This window comes from Pseudophryne corroboree, chromosome 6 (assembly GCF_028390025.1).
Source record: "Pseudophryne corroboree isolate aPseCor3 chromosome 6, aPseCor3.hap2, whole genome shotgun sequence".
NCBI lineage: Eukaryota > Metazoa > Chordata > Amphibia > Anura > Myobatrachidae > Pseudophryne > Pseudophryne corroboree.
This window is the reverse complement of record NC_086449.1, coordinates 518,547,190-518,568,397: the sequence shown is the minus strand read 5'-3', so window position 1 is coordinate 518,568,397 and position 21,208 is coordinate 518,547,190. Positions and strand designations below refer to the sequence as shown.

General features: G+C 46.4%; 1 protein-coding gene across 5 annotated transcripts in view; it reads left to right on the top strand.

Moving 5' to 3' along the window:
* The window catches only part of RAB3IP (RAB3A interacting protein), a 198,107-nt gene that overhangs the window by 106,082 nt on the left and 70,817 nt on the right, over positions 1-21,208 (top strand). For all 5 annotated transcript variants that reach the window (XM_063927478.1, XM_063927480.1, XM_063927481.1 and 2 more), the window contains exons 4-7: positions 10,769-10,864; positions 13,582-13,659; positions 15,319-15,519; positions 20,947-21,075. In XM_063927478.1, the coding sequence (XP_063783548.1) occupies positions 10,769-10,864; positions 13,582-13,659; positions 15,319-15,519; positions 20,947-21,075 (504 nt within the window). The remainder of the gene's footprint in view (positions 1-10,768; positions 10,865-13,581; positions 13,660-15,318; positions 15,520-20,946; positions 21,076-21,208) is intronic.

Below are 21,208 nucleotides of genomic sequence, written 5' to 3'. Positions count from 1 at the left end.
TTACAAAGGTAATGGCCGAGATGATGATTCTTCTTCGAAGAAAAGGCGTATTAATTATCCCATACTTGGGCGATCTCCTAATAAGGGCAAGGTCCAGAGAACAGCTAGAGATGGGATTAGCACTGTCTCAAGAAGTGCTAAAACAGCACGGGTGGATTCTGAATATTCCAAAATCCCAGTTAATGCCGACAACTCGTCTGCTGTTCCTAGGGATGATTCTGGACACGGTTCAGAAAAAGGTTTTTCTCCCGGAGGAAAAAGCCAAGGAGTTATCCGAGCTTGTCAGGAACCTCCTAAAACCAGGAAAGGTGTCTGTACATCAATGCACAAGAGTCCTGGGAAAAATGGTGGCTTCTTACGAAGCAATTCCATTCGGCAGATTCCACGCAAGAATTTTCCAGAGGGATCTGTTGGACAAATGGTCAGGGTCGCATCTTCAGATGCACCTACGGATAACCCTGTCTCCAAGGACAAGGGTATCTCTTCTGTGGTGGTTGCAGAGTCCTCATCTATTGGAGGGCCGCAGATTCGGCATACAGGATTGGATCCTGGTGACCACGGACGCCAGCCTGAGAGGCTGGGGAGCAGTCACACAAGGAAGAAACTTCCAGGGAGTATGGACGAGACTGGAAACGTCTCTTCACATAAACATTCTGGAACTAAGAGCAATATACAATGCTCTAAGCCAGGCAGAACCTCTGCTTCAAGGAAAACCGGTGTTGATCCAGTCGGACAACATCACGGCAGTCGCCCATGTGAACAGACAGGGCGGCACAAGAAGCAGGAGTGCAATGGCAGAAGCTGCAAGGATTCTTCGCTGGGCAGAGAATCATGTGATAGCACTGTCAGCAGTGTTCATCCCGGGAGTGGACAACTGGGAAGCAGACTTCCTCAGCAGACACGATCTTCACCCGGGAGAGTGGGGACTTCATCCAGAAGTCTTCCACATGCTGGTAACCCGTTGGGAAAGACCAATGGTGGACATGATGGCGTCTCGCCTCAACAAAAATCTGGACAGGTATTGCGCCAGGTCAAGAGATCCGCAGGCAATAGCTGTGGACGCGCTGGTAACGCCTTGGGTGTACCAGTCGGTGTATGTGTTTCCTCCTCTGCCTCTCATACCAAAAGTATTGAGAATTATACGGCAAAGAGGCGTGAGAACGATACTAGTGGTTCCGGATTGGCCAAGAAGGACTTGGTACCCGGAACTTCAAGAGATGATCACGGAAGATCCGTGGCCTCTACCTCTAAGGAGGGACTTACTTCAGCAGGGTCCCTGTCTGTTTCAAGACTTACCGCGGCTGCGTTTGACGGCATGGCGGTTGAACGCCGGATCCTAAAGGAAAAAGGCATGCCGGAAGAAGTCATTCCTACTTTGATTAAAGCAAGGAAGGAAGTAACCGTGCAACATTATCACCGAATTTGGCGAAAATATGTTGCGTGGTGCGAAGATCGGAGTGCTCCGACGGAGGAATTTCAACTGGGTCGATTCCTACATTTCCTGCAATCAGGATTGTCTATGGGTCTCAAATTGGGATCTATTAAGGTTCAAATTTCGGCCCTGTCGATTTTCTTTCAAAAAGAATTGGCTTCAGTCCCTGAAGTCCAGACCTTTGTTAAGGGAGTGCTGCATATACAGCCTCCTGTGGTGCCTCCAGTGGCACCGTGGGATCTCAATGTGGTTTTGGACTTTCTAAAATCTCATTGGTTTGAACCACTAAAAAAGGTGGATTTGAAATATCTCACATGGAAAGTGACCATGCTTCTAGCCCTGGCTTCGGCCAGGAGAGTGTCAGAACTGGCAGCTTTATCTTACAAAAGCCCGTATCTGATTTTCCATTCGGACAGGGCAGAACTGCGGACTCGTCCGCATTTTCTCCCTAAGGTGGTGTCAGCATTTCATCTGAACCAGCCTATTGTAGTGCCTGCGGCTACAAGTGACTTGGAGGACTCCAAGTTACTGGACGTTGTCAGAGCATTAAAAATATATATTGCAAGGACAGCTGGAGTCAGAAAATCTGACTCGTTGTTTATATTGTATGCACCCAACAAGATGGGTGCTCCTGCGTCTAAGCAGACGATTGCTCGTTGGATCTGTAGCACAATCCAACTTGCACATTCTGTGGCAGGCCTGCCACAGCCTAAATCTGTAAAGGCCCACTCCACAAGGAAGGTGGGCTCATCTTGGGCGGCTGCCCGAGGGGTCTCGGCATTACAACTTTGCCGAGCAGCTACGTGGTCAGGGGAGAACACGTTTGTAAAATTTTACAAATTTGATACTCTGGCTAAGGAGGACCTGGAGTTCTCTCATTCGGTGCTGCAGAGTCATCCGCACTCTCCCGCCCGTTTGGGAGCTTTGGTATAATCCCCATGGTCCTTTCAGGAACCCCAGCATCCACTAGGACGATAGACAAAATAAGATTTTACTTACCGATAAATCTATTTCTCGGAGTCCGTAGTGGATGCTGGGCGCCCATCCCAAGTGCGGATTATCTGCAATAATTGTACATAGTTATTGTTAACTAATTCGGGTTATTGTTGAAGGAAGCCATCTTTCAGAGGCTCCGCTGTTATCATACTGTTAACTGGGTTTAGATCACAAGTTGTACGGTGTGATTGGTGTGGCTGGTATGAGTCTTACCCGGGATTCAAAATCCTCCCTTATTGTGTACGCTCGTCCGGGCACAGTACCTAACTGGAGTCTGGAGGAGGGTCATAGGGGGAGGAGCCAGTGCACACCACCTGATCTGGAAAAGCTTTACTTTTTGTGCCCTGTCTCCTGCGGAGCCGCTATTCCCCATGGTCCTTTCAGGAACCCCAGCATCCACTACGGACTCCGAGAAATAGATTTATCGGTAAGTAAAATCTTATTTTCTCTTACGTCCTAGAGGATGCTGGGGACTCCGTAAGGACCATGGGGATAGACCGGCTCCGCAGGAGACATGGGCACTTTAAGAAAGAACTTTAGGTATGGGTGTGCACTGGCTCTTCCCTCTATGCCCCTCCTCCAGACCTCAGTTTACTACTGTGCCCAGAGGAGACTGGGTGCATTACAGGGAGCTCTCCTGAGTTTCCTGAAAGAAAGTATATTTAGGTTTTTTTATTTTCAGGGAGCCTGCTGGCAACAGACTCCCTGCATCGAGGGACTGAGGGGAGAGAAGCTGACCTACTTCTGTGAGTTTCAAGGCTCTGCTTCTTAGGCTACTGGACACCATTAGCTCCAGAGGGATCGGTACGCAGGTCTCACCCTCGCCGTCCGTCTTAGAGCCGCACCGCCGTCCTCCTCGCAGAGCCGGAAGATAGAAGCCGGGTGAGTATGAGAAGAAAGAAGACTTCAGATCTTCACTGAGGTAACGCACAGCAGTAAAGCAGTGCGCCATTGCTCCCACACAGCACACACAAAAACGTCAGTCACTGTAAGGGTGCAGGGGGGGGGGGGGGGGCGCCCTGGGCAGCAATAAAACCTCTTTTTCTGGCAAATATATATATATATATATACAGCTGTGCACTGTATATATAAAGAGCCCCAGCCAGGTTTTTTCGATATTTGAGCGGGACACGCCGAGGGGGCGGGGCTTCTTCCTCGGCACTCACCAGCGCCATTTTCTCCACAGCACAGCGCTGAGAGGAAGCTCCCCAGACTTTCCCCTGCTTATCCACGGTGAAAGAAGGTTTTAAAGAAGGGGGGGGGGGGGGGGCACATAATTGGCGCAATATGCAGATTACAGCGCTATCTAGGTAAAACATATAGTGTGTTTTTTCCTGGGTCATTGGCGCTGGGTGTGTGCTGGCATACTCTCTCTCTCTGTCTCTCCAAAGGGCCTTGTGGGGGATCTGTCTTCATATAAGAGGATTCCCTGTGTGTGTGGTGTGTCGGTACGCATGTGTCGACATGTCTGAGGTAGAAGCCTCTCCTAGGGAGGAGATGGAGCAAATGAATGTGGTGTCTTCTTCGACAACGCTGACACCTGATTGGATGGATATGTGGAATGTTTTAAGTGCTAATGTGAATTTATTGCACAAAAGATTAGACAAAGCTGAGGCTAGGGAACAGCCAGGGAGTCAACCCATGTCTGTCCCTATGTCGCAGGGACCTTCGGGGTCTCAAAAGCGCCCACTATCCCAAATAGTAGACACTGATACCGACACGGATTCTGACTCCAGTGTCGACTACGATGATGAAAAGTTACAGCCAAAGCTGGCTAAATGTATTCGATATGATTATTGCAATAAAAGATGTTTTGCATATCACAGAGGAACACATGACACGAGGGTACACATGTATAAGGGAAAGAAACCTGAGGTAACCTTTCCCCCTTCTTATGAGCTGAACGAGTTGTGTGAAAAAGCGCGGGAGTCTCCAGACAAAAAACCGCAGATTCCCAAAAGGATTCTTATGGCGTATCCTTTCCCGGCTAAGGACAGAATACGGTGGGAATCCTCCCCTAGGGTGGACAAAGCGTTGACACGCTTATCCAAAAAGGTAGCGCTGCCATCCCAAGATACGGCTACCCTAAAGGATCTTGCTGATCGCAAGCAGGAGGTTATTTTGAAGTCCATCTACACACATTCTGGTACTTTACTCAGACCGGCTATTGCGTCGGCGTGGGTTTGTAGCGCGGTAGCAGCGTGGACAGATACCTTATCAGCGGAGATTGAGACCCTAGATAAGGATACCATCTTATTGACCCTAGGACATATAAAGGTGCTGTCTTATATATGAGAGATGCGCAAAGAGACATTGCTTTACTGGGTTCTAGATTCAACGCTATGTCGATCTCTGCTAGACGAGTCCTATGGACCCGGCAATGGACAGGTGATGCCGACTCAAAAAGGCATATGGAGGTTTTACCTTACAAGGGTGAGGAATTGTTTGGAGAAGGTCTTTCGGACCTGGTCTCCACAGCTACAGCTGGTAAATCCAATTTTTTGCCTTATATTCCCTCACAGCCTAAGAAAGCGCCACATTATCAGATACAGTCCTTTCGGTCACAGAGAAACAAGAAAGTACGAGGTGCGTCCTTTCTTGCCAGAGGTAAGGGCAGAGGAAAGAAGCTGCACAACACAGCTAGTTCCCAGGAACAGAAGTCCTCCCCGGCCTCTACAAAATCCACCGCATGACGCTGGGACTCCGCCCCGGGAGTCCGCCCCAGTGGGGGCACGTCTTCGACTTTTCAGCCACATCTGAGTTTACTCACAGGTGGATCCCTGGGCAATAGAAATTGTTTCCCAGGGTTACAAGCTGGAATTCGAAGAGGTGCCTACTCGCCGGTTTTTCTAATTGGCCCCTTCCAGCTTCTCCCCCGGAAAGGGAGTTAGTGTTAAATGCAATTCACAAATTGTATCTTCAATAGGTGGTGGTCAAGGTTCCCCTACTTCAACAAGGGAGGGGATATTACTGAACCCTGTTTGTAGTCCCGAAACCGGACGGTTCGGTCAGACCCATTTTAAATTTAAAATCCCTGAACCTATACTTGAAAAGGTTCAAGATGGAATCGCTCAGAGCGGTCATCGCCAGCCTGGAAGGGGGTGATTTTATGGTATCCCTGGACATAAAGGATGCATACCTTCATGTTCCCATATATCCACCTCATCAGGCGTACCTGAGATTTGTGGTACAGGATTGTCATTACAAATTTCAGACGTTGCCGTTTGGGCTTTCCACGGCCCCGAGGATTTTCACCAAGGTAATGGCGGAAATGATGGTGCTCCTGCGCAAGCAGGGTGTCACAATTATCCCGTACTTGGACGATCTCATAAAAGCGAGATCAAGAGCTGTTGCTGAGCAGCGTATCACTTTCACCGAAAGTGTTACAGCAACACAGCTGGATTCTCAATATCTCGAAGTCACAGCTGGTTCTTACGACTCGTCTGACCTTCTTGGGCATGATTCTGGATACGGACCAGAAAAGGGTTTATCTTCCGGTAGAAAAGGCTCAGGAACTCATGACCCTGGTCAGGAACCTATTGAAGCCAAAAAAGGTTGTCAGTGCATCACTGCACTCGAGTCCTGGGAAAGATGGTGGCATCGTACGAGGCCATTCCCTTCGGCAGGTTCCATGTGAGGACCTTCCAATGGGACCTACTGGACAAGTGGTCCGGGTCTCATCTACAAATTCATCAGTTGATCGCCCTGTCCCCCAGGGCCAGGGTATCTCTCCTGTGGTGGCTACAGAGTGCTCATCTTCTAGAGGGCCGCAGGTTCGGCATTCAGGACTGGGTTCTGGTGACCACGGACGCGAGCCTCCGAGGTTGGGGAGCAGTCACACAGGGAAGAAACTTCCAAGGGCTTTGGACAAGGCAAGAGGCTTGTCTTCACATCAACGTCCTGGAGCTGAGGGCCATATACAACGCCCTTCGTCAAGCGGAGACCTTACTTCGCGACCTACCAGTTCTGATTCAGTCAGACAACATCACCGCGGTGGCTCATGTAAACCGCCAAGGCGGCACAAGGAGCAGAGTGGCGATGGCGGAAGCCGCCAGGATTCTGCGCTGGGCAGAAAATCATGTAAGCGCACTGTCAGCAGTGTTCATTCTGGGAGTGGACAACTGGGAAGCAGACTTCCTAAGCAGGCACGACCTGCATCCAGGAGAGTGGGGACTTCATCAGGAAGTCTTTGCACAGATTGCAAGTCAGTGGGGACTGCCCCAGATAGACATGATGGCGTCCCGCCTCAACAAAAAACTACAGAGGTATTGCGCCAGGTCAAGAGACCCTCAGGTAGTAGCTGTGGACGCCCTAGTGACACCGTGGGTGTTCCAGTCGGTCTATGTATTTTCTCCTCTTCCTCTCATCCCAAAGGTGTTGAGAATAATAAGAAAAAAAGGAGTACAGACCATTCTCATTGTTCCAGATATGCCGCGAAGGGCCTGGTATCCGGATCTGCAGGAAATGCTCACAGAAGATCCGTGGCCTCTTCCTCTCAGAGAGGACCTGTTACAACAGGGGCCCTTTCTGTTCCAAGACTTACCGCGACTGCGTTTGACGGCATGGCGGTTGAACGCCGGATCCTAGCGGAAAAGGGCATTCCGGATGAGGTCTTTCCTACTCTGATAAAGGCTAGGAAGGACGTGACAGCTAAACATTATCACCGTATATGGCGAAAATATGTTTCTTGATGTGATGCCAGGAATGCTCCTACGGAAGAATTCCATCTGGGCCGTTTCCTTCACTTCCTACAAACTGGAGTGAATTTGGGCCTAAAATTAGGCTCCATTAAGGTTCAGATTTTGGCCTTATCCATTTTCTTTCAAAAAGAATTGTCTTCTCTCCCAGAAGTCCAGACTTTTGTGAAGGGAGTGCTGCATATTCAGCCTCCTTTTGTACCTCCGGTGGCGCCTTGGGACCTTAACGTGGTGTTGAGTTGCCTTAAGTTGCACTGGTTTGAACCACTTAAAACGGTGGAGTTAAAATATCTCACGTGGAAGGTGGTCATGTTGTTAGCCTTGGCTTCGGCTAGGCAAGTGTTGGAATTGGCGGCTTTGTCTCATAAAAGCCCGTATCTGGTTTTCCATATGGATAGAGCGGAATTGCGGACCCGTCCTCAATTTTTGCCTAAGGTGGTGTTATCTTTTCATATGAACCAACCTATTGTGGTGCCTGTGGCTACGCGAGACTTGGAGGATTCAGAGTCCCTTGATGTGGTCAGGGCTTTGGAAATTTACGTGGCCAAAACGGCTAGAGTCAGAAAAACAGAATCACTGTTTGTCCTGTATGCAGCCAACAAGGTTGGCGCTCCTGCTTCAAAGCAGACTATTGCTCGCTGGATCTGTAACACGATTCAGCAGGCTCATTCTACAGCTGGATTGCCGATAACAAAATCGGTCAAGGCCCATTCCACTAGGAAGGTGGGATCTTCTTGGGCGGCTGCCCTAGGGGTCTCTGCACTACAGCTGTGCCGAGCTGCTACTTGGTCGGGTTCAAACACCTTTGCAAAATTTTATAAGTTTGATACCCTGGCTGAGGAGGACCTCCTGTTTGCTCAATCGGTGCTGCAGAGTTATCCGCACTCTCCCGCCCCTTTGGGAGCTTTGGTATAATCCCCATGGTCCTTACGGAGTCCCCAGCATCCTCTAGGACGTAAGAGAAAATAAGATTTTAAACCTACCGGTAAATCTTTTTCTCGTAGTCCGTAAAGGATGCTGGGCGCCCGTCCCAAGTGCGGACTACTTCTGCAAGACTTGTATATAGTTTTGCTTACTAAAGGGTTACGTTATAGTTTCATCGGTCTCGGACTGATGCAATGTTGTTTTTCATACTGTTAACTGGTTAGTATATCACAAGTTATACGGTGTGAATGGTGTGGGCTGGTATGAATCTTGCCCTTGGAGTAACAAAAATCCTTTCCTCGTACTGTCCGTCTCCTCTGGGCACAGTTTCTCTAACTGAGGTCTGGCGGAGGGGCATAGAGGGAGGAGCCAGTGCACACCAGATCTAAAGTCTTTCTTAAAGTGCCCATGTCTCCTGCGGAGCCCGTCTATCCCCATGGTCCTTACGGAGTCCCCAGCATCCTCTACGGACTACGAGAAAAAGATTTACCGGTAGGTTTAAAATCTTATTTTTATTCTGACACCCTGTAGAAGTGCGCAGGAAAGTGAGAGCAGATTGCTTACTGTACTGAGCAAGTAATGTGCGAAACAGGACCTTGCGGTGCTATCCGGCAGCATATTGCTGAGTATTGAATCCTCATAATAGTTTCATAAGTATTAGCCGCGAAGAGTGTAAGGTGCCGTTGCCGCTGTGTTTAAATGACGGCAACAGCACCCCATCTCGTACCCTGGATTCTGCCTGAATTTGCACAAAATTGTTCACTGCCCCTTTGAGCGAGTTTGGACCGCCGTAAAGTGCGTCCGCTCCCGTGATATAATTGCGGCTAATAGGATTGACTCCTTAGAATAAAAGTCATTGTGAAGGATCTAGAACAGGGGTTTTCAATATGCAGCCCTCCAACTATTGTGGAACCATACTTCCCAGCATGACCTGCCTCCGTTTTAACATGGCCTTATAGCAAAACAATGGCAGGACATACTGGGATGTGATAGCTGGAGGGCCATGTTAAAAAAACCGTGATATAGAAATTTGCCTCATATGAAGTGATATATTGCCCCCTTACATAGCATTTACACATGCTTAACCTACTATCCCGGAAGTTGCGGGAGGCTCACGAGTATCTCTCCCATCCTGCCCGCTTCACTAGTGTGCAGGCAGGATGTGGGAGATCTGCCTGCTCTTCCCCGCGCCCCCGGAAGATGGGAGAGATAGTTTACGTAAATTCCAGTATTCGCGGGTCTGTGAGGTGGGGGAGGGGCTAAAATGACACATTCACATAATTTTATCCCCGCCCCTTCCAGCAGACCCTCAAATAGCAGCGTTTTCTTGATGTAAGCGTGAAGGGTGGGGCTTGATGTCACAGCCCCGCCCCCCGAAGTTCACTGCAGCGTCTTCTCTCCAGGCTTCTCCCAGAGACGAGATATTAAAAGTAGGTAAGTATGCATTTACATAATTTAATGGAAATTAAATGCAGTGTAACGCCCTCTTCAGAGAGCAGGAAGCCACGCCCCCTAGCATGCAAGGATCACCAGTGAGGGTGTGGTCAGTATATGACAGCTGGGAGGAGGAGCCATCTCAGCTCTTGCACTTACCAGGGTGGAGGGAGAAGGGCAGGGACATTGCTGACACATTTGCCCATCAAATTAATAGAAAGAGAGGGGAATAGGGACATGAGACTCCCTGGAAGTGTAGTAAGAGCCAGTTGTTTGTAGAGCTGCAGAGGAAGACGGGGAGGAAAAATGCCTTGATCTAAAGAGCCCCCAGCAGCCAATGAGGGGGAGCGGGGAGGGTCACTGTGGGGTGGTGTAGCTTCAGAAGTAAAGTTCCAAGGGAAGCTGTAAATCTGCATGTGATTTTAAAAGGGATGCTCCATTGGGTCAACATTTATAATATTGACATTTTCAGGAACAAGTAAGTGACTGTTGGGACACACGGAACAAGTTTGTTGACATTATAACATATCATTTCAGCAGCGTCATTATTTTATGAATGTCGACCTTCTATGCCACACCCGTATGTGAAGAGGATATGCTACTTTGTGCCTGTAAAGTGCAATTCTATGTACAATAGTTGGGATGAACAAATTAAAAGCAGTTCAACACCTATTTTAATGTTCTTGTACCCCAAGAAATGTAGGAGTCGGGCACCCAACTAATTACATTATCTGTTGTGCTACACAACATCATCATCACACCTGTACAAACATCTATGTATACATCTTAACCACTTAATTATTATTATTATTATTATTATTTTTTTTTACCAAATTGCCCTCAGAATGGGGGTATGCTGCACTCCGTGGTGTTCATAGGTCTTCATTGTAAAATTACCACCACTTAATGGTAATAGATCTCAGTGGCTTAATGCACCCCCAGATCCAGTTGCACTACCCTCCCAGTGACGTGTCACAATGTGCCTATGGTACCCCCCATCCCTCTGTGGCCAGTTCTCCTTTGTGTGATTACCCAGGCACCCGTGCCAGTTGAGTGCTGAATGACTTAGCTTTAATACCTAAGTGAACATAGACGTCTTGTACGCATGAGCTTGCCTGGGCGGTGGGTAGTGACGGGGGAGGGGTAAACTGCGACATATAAGAATAATAAAAATAATAATATAATCATATTATTAGTCTTCGTCGTCTTCTCGCACCAAGTCTACAGTGAGAGGGGGTTTAAGCAGAATTCTTAGCCTTGTCTCATATCATGTGTTTATTTCTAGGAGCTTAAATTGAAAGATGAAGAATGTGAAAGGCTTTCCAAAGTACGGGACCAGTTGGGACAGGAGCTGGAGGAGCTGACAGCCAGTTTGTTTGAGGTAAGTATAATTACTGGAAAAGATGAGCACTTTCCAGTGGACGAAATCGGTTTGCCCAAAGTAAGCTTCGTGGGCAAATTTGGCAATTGGGTTTAGAAATGTGTTGCTTAGATTAGTTCAAAAGCCATAAATCTTTAAATAGAATTTTTTTTTTAATCAATAAGATTTGTTATATACAACTATGCACTCGGTATAGAAATCTCAATTTGCTGCACACTGGTAGAAGAACCAGGGCCACCTGCTTATATTGTCCTCACAAGCCAAAATGGACAGTAATCTCCTGAGTATAAATCAGACATTTATGTTGAAAAAACAAAATATAAAGTTAATTGGCAGCTATATAAATATTGGTTTAATACACATTTTAAATTAATCCAAGCTTTTCTAAGTGCCATAAAGGTTATGAACTTACCTATACGTACCCAATAGCTCTGTTGTTGGCCTTTATTGAATTGGATGTAATACATTGTCTAAAAACCTATAATATCTTTATGTGAACAATATAAACAGTATGTCTCAAATTTAATATATACTGTATATATATGTGTGTGTGTATGTGTATATATATATATATATATATATATAATTACAGATGAGCCTCGCTCATCGGCTGTTAATAGTCTTGGGTTGTTTACCGTGATTACAGTTCCCACACTGTGATGCATAGGATTGCATGGGTGCGTACGCTCCCGCGGACAGGTTGCACATGGGCGCAGCTAGTCACAATCGCGACCCATTTGTGGGTAAGCTAACGACTGACACATCTGTATTTTAACTTGCATGATATTTTGTTATATTTTATCAAGATTACTGAGTTGTTGTTTTTTATAGCAGTCAGGTATACATTTCTCTGGATCTTGGGAACAGTAATGTATAATTGCCCAAATTATTAGATGATGTAATCCAAATATACAGCAGTGCCTAGTTAATTACTAGCCATATAAAACACATTGATTCAACATTGTCCATCACGTTATAGCAAGTCGTGTACTTCCATCAACAGTGCCCAACACAGTATGAGAGGCACCTGCAGGAGGGCAAATTTACAGCAGGCAACCTCTGGAATCTCAACTGGGGTGCACATTTGATGTTGCCTGCATGTGGGCTGGGTTAACATAAATTCAGTGCGCTGATTATGTCTATTCATTTCTAAGTTCCTGCACCAGTGCTTCCAGCATCCAGGTTGATTTAGCCTACCACAGTAGCTTGTATATTTGTCCCGCTCATAGGCCCAGTGTTGGCTGGAGGTCACAGTGGTAAAGCCATAGAAGATTGATCCCTCTACCCCCAGGTCTCGTCCTTCCTAGGAAGCATTTAATGTTTCTATTATTGCTCTTGCAAGCCTAACGGAAGGTAAATGAGGCTCATATTTGAGGACATGGCAGATTGTCTAGATGCAGTCTGGGGTTCACATTTACCTCCTACAAAGGCATTTACCAGAACTTGCCCTGGACTAGGCTTGGTTCAGTCTGCTGTACACATTTCAAGGAAGATTAAATGCCAGCAGATGACTAGTTTCCTTAAGTACAAGTATTGTCCTTCTTCTTAGATTACACTGTTGGGGAAGGAAAATTAAGACTAGGCAGTACTTCTGAAGTCACACCATTAAACTCCTACTGTGTTATCAGGATAGTTTTTTGGGGGCTCTGAACATTCATTAGTCACAAAGCCAAGGTAAATCATTGTGTTCTCTATGCAGAACTCAATCCCATTGCCTAGCTGTTTATCTTGTGCAGACTGCACGACACCCACGACATATGGGTTAAATCCCAATCGGCAGATATGATGGGAAAAAGTTGTCACTCAATTAAAGGGATATAGAATGACCAGAGGAGGCCCTAAGTTTTGCATTAATACTAATAAGGGGAAGCAAAAGATACGATAGCAATGCTTTCATTTTGGACCTGCATGTCATGGATTTCTGTACCAAAAGTAATCCGAGAGAACAGTAGCATCTACCTCTTCAGAAAGACATTCATCATCAAGGACTAGTTTTGAATCCAAAGCTAGAGAATCACTTTTTGATGGTATAGAATAGAGGTTCTCAAATGCGGTCTTCAAGTCACCCAATGGTCCAGGTGTTAGGTATATTCATGGCTCAGTACAGATGGTTAAATCAAGTACTAATTAAGTCACCAGCGTCCAAGCATGGATAAACTTAAAATCTGGACTGTTGGCGTGCCTTGAGGACCGCGTTTGAGAACCTCTGGTATAGAAAGTCAGCAGTCATTACTGGATAATAAATGTATGCCAAAGTTATTGAAGTATTAGTACAGATAAGAAAGTGTTTTCAAAAGATTACATACATTTGTATGTTGGTGAAAATCTAATTTGATAAAGGAACAGGATGCTTCCAGCACTGCACTTTCTTTAGGAAGGTTTAGCAGAAAGGTCTTGCACTTACAGTACTACACTGTACAGGCATAATCACTAAACGTAATATTGGATCCAGCAAAAAACACAACAGTCTGCGGTGCTAGCAGGAGTAAATCCTTATAGTAAACTAGGTGAAATCTGCAGCCATACACTAAAGGGTATATGCCGTTCTCGCAAAACTGAATACAGGTTTACAGAAAACTGCAGGATCTGACAGTCTGGTATATCAGCATTGGCAAAGTACTAAGGAACTCGCAATTCAGAACAGTGGGGGCGATTCAGAGATGGGCGCAATTAAAGGTGTTCATGACATGTAATCAGTAACTTTTTCTTTGTTCCAGGAAGCACACAAAATGGTACGAGAGGCAAATGTAAAGCAAGCCACAGCAGAGAAACAGCTTAAAGAAGCACAAGGAAAGGTATATGAAGAAACGTATATATGACAAATGATAGTACTGGCCCAATCTGCACACACATTCAAAGGGGAGGCATTCGAAATGCCGGCTGTCGGGATCCCGGCACTCAGCATGCCGACGCCGGGATCCTGGCAGCCGGCATACCGACAACTATTCTCCCTCTAGGGGTGTCCACAACACCCCCGGAGGGAGAAAAAATATACACCACCGTGCCCACAGCGTGGCAAGTCCGCAAGGGGCTCTTTCGCGCTTGCCCCGCTGCCGGCATTCCTGTGCTCGGGATCTTGGCGCCAGGATCCCAAGCGTCTGTATAACATTGTACACCCCATTCAAAGCCTAGTAGGGAGCACCAATGTGTTGCAAATCACAGATTCGGCACATTCAGCAAGGACATCCATAAGTACAGATGCTCCACTCATGTCACTCCTGCTCAAGCCATAGCCACCATGGACAGGGTCACATCAGGTTATCCACCTTCACATGAGCAAAATCTAATTGGCCCTACACACTGGGCGATTACACTGAAAGATATGAACGATCTCATTCATTAATGAATGACATATCGTACATATCTTTCACTGTGTATGCACCAACGATGAATGATGCGCTGCTCCGCACTCGTTCATCGTTGGTGCCGGGTTGTTTATACATGCATACCAATTTGGACAATCTCGTCCATATTAGCATGCAGGGCTATGGGGCCAGGTGGGAGGAGTAAATAAACTTCACTCCCCTCGTTACCCCCTCCCTCCCCGCCCCACCCTTCCACCAGGGCGCCCGTTGGCAGTATCAGCCGTCGGGCACCTCGGAGGGTAATCGGCCAATGTGTAGGGGCTATAAGTCATGCACGTATGACAATAAAGATAAACGCTGAGGCCTTCGGTAAAAGTGCATTCAGTAAAGGTAACTTAGAAACTGTGGGTCACTACCCCTTTCCAGTATTTAGTAATTCCCTCTTAATATCGCACCTAGCATTGTATGTTGACTGATGCTCTGGAAAAAGTTAAAAATAATAACATTTAAGGGTCAAGTCTTTATTTATTGAAACCAGTGATGTACAATCAGTGGATCTTGAGCTGCATAAAGTTTTCTTTGCAGCCCCCAAGTAGCAGGACAGACAGTAGGGGACTTGCAACAGAAATTTCACACTTAGTATGGTTCACACTGTGGCTGTGGTAGTGGCAGTTACCTGGAATCCCTAACCCCACAGCCTCAGTGAGACTGGCTCCTCGCCATTACAGTCATCATTGCCGTACTGCTGAACTTAGTTGTGAGCAATCCGTCACATACCCCAAAACTCCTGCCATTTATTTGTAATGCTCTGTTCAAACCTGTTGATATCATACAGAGAGCTTCTCGCAGACTATATGGTCAACTAACTGAAACTGGCAGGAATTATAGGACAGGTAAGTGCTTATAACCACTGCTATATTGTGTGTAGGAAACAGTTGCAGGTAGGATGGTAGTTATATTTGCAGTGCTTTGTTTTTGTGCTCTAAACCCCGCATATAGAAACATCCACAAAAGTGGAACTGGCCTTTTAATGTAAAAGCAAAAATATAAAAAATGGCCTTGGTAAAAATAATGATATTTGAGGTTTGCATGTGTTTTCTTTTTGGTTAAGGAGACAATATGTCATCATATTCATCTGTTTCATTATAGATTGATGTACTCCAAGCAGAGGTTGCAGCTCTTAAGGCTCTTCTATCTACCTCCCCAACCTCTCCCACAAAAGAACTGCAGCCAGGTGGGAAGACCCCGTTCAAGAAAGGCCATGCACGGAACAAAAGCACAAGCAGTGCTATGGGTGGTGGCACTCATGACCTGACTGTAATGCAGCCACTTGTGAAGAAATGTAAAGAGGTGAATACATTTTAATTTCTGACTTTAAAAACATCACTATTAACGACCTTTTCTGTCTGAGCGTTGCCCAAGATATGTTCAACACTGGTAAATGACATCTAACCACAAAATGTAGCTGTCCAGAGATCCTGTGTTCTCACACCTTGGTGTACTGTAACCACTGCAACTTGTTCTGTATTCTAAATTTTTCTAGCATCCATAAGGGATATTGGGGACAGATTAGTACGGTGGGGTATAGACTGGTCCAAAGGATCCAGTGCACTTTAAATTTCTTCAACTGGGTGTGCTGGCTCCTCCCCTCTATGCCCCCTCTCACAGGCAGTTTAGAAAAAAGTGTGCTCAGGGGAGGATGCACATCTCTGCAGCTCCAGAGAGTTTTCTTCAATTTATTTTAAACTTTTATTATTTTCGGTATGCTGTTTGGGGAACAGCAAACCTGCGCCGTGGGAGTTAAGGTGTGTGTGTGTGTGTGTGTGTCCTGCAGCCACTTCCCCGCTGTAGGACCACCGTCCTGAGAGGTTGTACGTGCAGCGTGGCACTTTGCCTTAGCTGTCGCAATCGCAGCACGCTGCACACCCCTAACAATAGCCTGAAGTTGAAGACAGTGGTGAGTACAAACCGGGGGTCCTGCTAGGGGGGTCCCCCCCGTTCAGAGCGTGGCTGACATGCAGGGGAGGCATACGGAACCCTCCTGGGGTGGACCCGCTGTAGCCCCCTGTGTACACTGGCTAGCGGTGTCTTAAACTAGTACATGTGTGATGTTTTTAAACTAATTGGGAGTCTCTGCCAATATAAAGAACACTGTAGCTCCGGTGCCATTGGGTAGGGGGGAGGGGGGCGGAGCTACCTCAGAGTGGGACCAGTGGTATTTTGGCGCCTTCCTCTGCTTACAGCAGCAGCAGGCACACACAGCTACTCCTGACACTCAGAAAATGCTGGAAACTGGTACAGGGTGTAGCAAAGGGGGAGAGCCGCTATTGTGCACAATCTGTGTCCTATAAAGGACAGTAATCATAGGTGTTTCACTGTGATATAACAGCTTACAGCCTCACTGGGGCTGTGTAACTGGTGTGTGCTGGTTCTCTAGCTCCCTCTTACTGCCCTCTCACATACAGTAAGGGGCAGGCTTGTTAGTTATTACTTCTGTGTATGTGATTGTGCTTTCCTGTGAACATGGGTAAACACAAACTATGCAGTGTATGCCACACCAGATTCTCTCCCTTATCATCTGATTCTGTATCATGTGAACAATGCAGCCAATCTTCACAACTCAGTGAGGGGGCTGGGGGAGAGGGTTGTAAGAGTCAGATTATTTTCTAATAAATATTTAAAATGCCAGCACTAATATTTGTTGCGGATGCAAGGCGCATCTTATTACCATATACGATAAAAGTGTGCTGTACGTCGCAAACACTACATCCCTTAAGAAAAAACAAGTACATGCACACATTTATGAGTTCCAAAGCTCATTGATGTATATATTTGATATTAAAAGGATATGTATACAATATATCACATGTACAGTATATATCATTCAGTTATAATGTTACAATTGCACAGGAAGCAGATAGATACAAACAAATCCATTACAGCCAGCAATACAATTTCCATTTCCCTGTCCCATGCTCACTATGCTCCATCTCACAGCAAAACACACCTTCTTGTCTCTGGGATCAGCTATACACTATGTATGTTGGGGGAGTACATGTCTTCTGTTATTGGTCCAGGGGAGGGAACTTTCTCATTCATGATGAGTCATTGGTCAGTGTGAGGGCTTTTGTACTAGGTTGCTGGCCCATGTGTCTTCCGGAAATCCTTTTGTTCACTTCAGAATTGTGGCTTTATATTCCAACATTCAATCATAACTACTCATTGCAATGTGCTAGAATCTAACCACCGGTATCAAATTAATCTACACATTCCTCTGATTATTTTGACACCAAGCATGACATGTTTATCTTGTTCCGCTCCAACAATACACATCACATACATGATGTTATACGCCATTATATAATTTAAACCTTATAATGTCTGGTGCTTGACATGTTTAATTTATGTGCTGTATGTAATATGTGTTGAATATATCTTTGTGGCATGTCTGTGTAAATGCGTATGCTACCAGCTATTGCTGTGCACGCTGTGCGTATTTGCACGCAGAGACTCATCTGTTTGGAGTTTGTATGTTTTCTCTATGTAATATTTTTGACTTCGACAGGGTCAAGAGCTTTCCTGGATAGGCTCCCTTAAAAATATGATGTCTGATATGTCATCACAACTCACTGCTAATGTTCAAAAAACTCAGCTACTATAACAGGCTGTTGCAGACTTAGCTGCCAGGGCAGATGTCACACAGCCCCACCTCTCTCACTCAGGACCACAAAAGCGTGGTTTACCTGCCCTACTCTCTGATTCAGATGAAGATGTACAGAAGGATGGGTAGGACTTAGATCCCATTAGTGGGGATTCCACTTCTGCTCAGTGTATTGAACCCCTCATTCTGGCTGTACGGGACGTGTTAAGACTCCCTCTAGAGGAAACTGCATCACAGCAGTCGTTTTTGCTTTACACAAAACAAGCCTAATGTCATTTTCCCTGATGCGATTTTGAGAGGATGGGGGCTTAGTTCCAGGGCAGATGGTCAGCCCACGAAGCCCTCCTTCCAATCAACATTCTGAAACTTCGGGCGATCTACAATGCTCTGCTTCAGGCCTCTCCTCTACTCTACTCAAGGATCACGCGATCTAGGTACAGTCGGACAATGCCACAGCAGTGGCGTACATCAATCGGCAAGGAGGGACAAAAAGCAGGGCCTGCATGCGAGAGGTGGGAGGTGTCAAAGATACTCCTCTGGGCAGAAAGAAATGCAAGAGCAACTGGAAAGCGGACTTCCTGAGTTCTCACGATCTCCACCCAGGGGTGTTTTCAGCAGATCATCGATTGGTGGGGCTGCCCACAAATAGACATGATGGCTTCTCGACTCAACAAGAAGCTTCACTGGTATTGCTCACGAACCAGGGACTCTCATGCGAGGGCAATGGATGCACTGACGTCGCCTTGGCCTTACGGGCTGGTCTACCTGTTTCCTCCGATTCCGTTGTTCCCAGGGGTGCTCAGAAATCAAGGAGTCCAGGCAATTCTGATTGCCTTGGTATGGCCTCGGAGGGCTTGGTATGCGGATTTTATGGACATGTCCGTCAAAGGCCCTTGACCTCTACCACTAAGAAGAGATCTTCAACAAGGACGTTCGTCTACCCGGACTTATGGCGACTTCGTTTGATGGCATGGAGGTTGAGCGGAACATCCTAGCTAAGAAGGGCCTTTCCAAAAGAGTCATTGCTAAGATGGTTCAGGCCAGGAAACCTGTGACGTCAAAACACTATCATCATATCTGGTGGATATATGGGGGTAATTCAGAGTTGATTGCAGCAGCACATTTGTTAGCAGTTGGGCAAAACCATGTGTACTGCAAGTGGAGCAGATACAACATTTGCAGAGAGCGTTAGATTTGGGTGGGTTATATTGTTTCTGTGCAGGGTAAATACACCCAAGTACACCCAAATGTAACTCTCTCTGCACATGTTATATCTGCTCCCCCCCCCCCCCCCAAATCCTTCCCCACAGTGCTCTTGGTGCGAGGAACGCTCGGATCCGCCTGCGGAGTTCCACTTGGGACGTTTCCTCCGTTTCCTGCCAGCTGGTGTGGATAAGGGTTTACACCTGGGTTCCATTAAGGTCCAGACTTCGTCCCTCTCAATTTTCTTCCTGAAGAAATTGGCAGTATTGCCAGAAGTGCAGACCTTCTTGCAAGGAGTACTTCACTTTCAACCTCCTTTTGTTGCGCCCCACGGCACCCTGTGATTTGAATGTAGTGTTGGAATTTCTACAGTCCTCCTGGTTTTTAACCTTTGATGACTGTAGAAGACAAGTACCTCACATAAAATACGGTGATGTTACTGGCCCTGGCTTCTGCTAGACGTGTCTCAGAATTGAGGGCCTTATCGTGTAAAAGTCCCTACCTGGTCTTTTACGAGAACAGAGCGGAGCTCAGGACTAGGCAGCAGTTTCTGCCGAAGGTTGTCCCTACATTCCACTCTAATCAACCTATTGTGGTTCTGGCACTTCTGCTCCTCCGGAGGCATTGGATGCTGTGCGAGCTGTGAAGATCTATGTTAAGCGAACGGCTCAGACCAGAAAGACGGATTCCTTGTTCGTGCTCTATGATGCACAGAAAGGGTTGTCCTGCTTCAAAGAAGTCCTTTGCTCGTTGGCTTAGACTTACTATCCAGCAGGCCTACAGTATGTGTCGGCAGCCTTACCTGTTCCTAAGTCTCCGACCTCTCTACAAGATCGGTGGGCCCTTCCTGGGCGGCTGCCATGGAGTCTCAGCCTTGCAACTATGCCGAGCTGCTACCTGGTTGGGGAAGAACACTTTTGTAAATTTCTACAAATTTGATACCCTGGCCAAAGAGGATACCCAGTTTGGGCAGGCGGTGCTGCAGAAGTCTCTGCACATTCCCGCCCATTCTGGAAGCTTTGAGACGTCCCCATCGTATTAAGTCTCCCTAATATCCCTTATGAATGCTAGATAAAATAGAATTTTAATTACCTACCGGTAAATCCTTTTCTCGTAGTCCATAAGGGATATTGGACACCCGCCTCAGTGCGTTGACTTTTCTGCAGGTTCTCTTGTATGTTTACCTGTTCAGCTGTTGCTGTTTGTTGTTTCCAGCCATTGCTGGTTGTTTTATGTTCGTGGTGTGCTGGTGTGTAAATCTCACCACTTATTGTTATGTTCCTTCTCTCAAATATGTCCTTTCTCCTCCGGGCACTGTTTTACCTATGACTGCCTGTGGAAGGGGGCATAGAGGGGAGGAGCCAGCACACCCAGTGAAGAAATGTAAAGTGCACCTGCTCCTTTGGACCTCGTCTATACCCCATCGTACTAAGTTTCCCCAATATCCCTTATGGACTACGAGATAAGGATCTACCGGTAGGTAATTAAAATCCTATTTGGAGTAAGCCCCACTGAGGTTGACGATGGAACTCACAGTGCTAGTAAGATAGGAGATTATTAAGCTACAGGTGCCTCTTGTGTGCCGAATCCCGCAGCGAGAGCTAGTCTCCCTCGGTTCTGGGATCTTTCCCCCTCCGTCCGGCCTACCCCGCAGGGGATGCACGTAACGCTCCCGTAGCAATCAACAATTAATTGTTGTCATAAAGCTTAAATGATAACAGAACACTAGTGATGTCACTGCTATAACTTGTTTGATTAGGAGAGTTTTGGAGCTTGGCCAGCTGTCAGTCCGATTTTGTAAGATCATTGTTATTAGGTACTGAGAAATGTTCTAAAATTAGATGACTTCCAACGTATATTGTTTTAGAAAGATGTGTTATTTATCATATGTATGTGTTACTTCCACCTTTTAGGCGGACTTATCACTTTACAATGAATTCAAAGCTTGGAAAGAGGAGCCATTGATGGACAGGACTTGCTTGTTTTTAAAAAGAATTTATCAGGAGGACATCTGTCCCTGTTTAACATTTCCAAAGAATGAGGTAAATAATTCCTCTTGCAATTATTGTGTTCTTTTGAACTCTTACTTCATCATCCATAAGCCCAGTACCCACGGGCCGATTAAGGAGAGATGTGTGCTGAGCAAACCGCTCAGCACACATCTCTCCTGCCGTT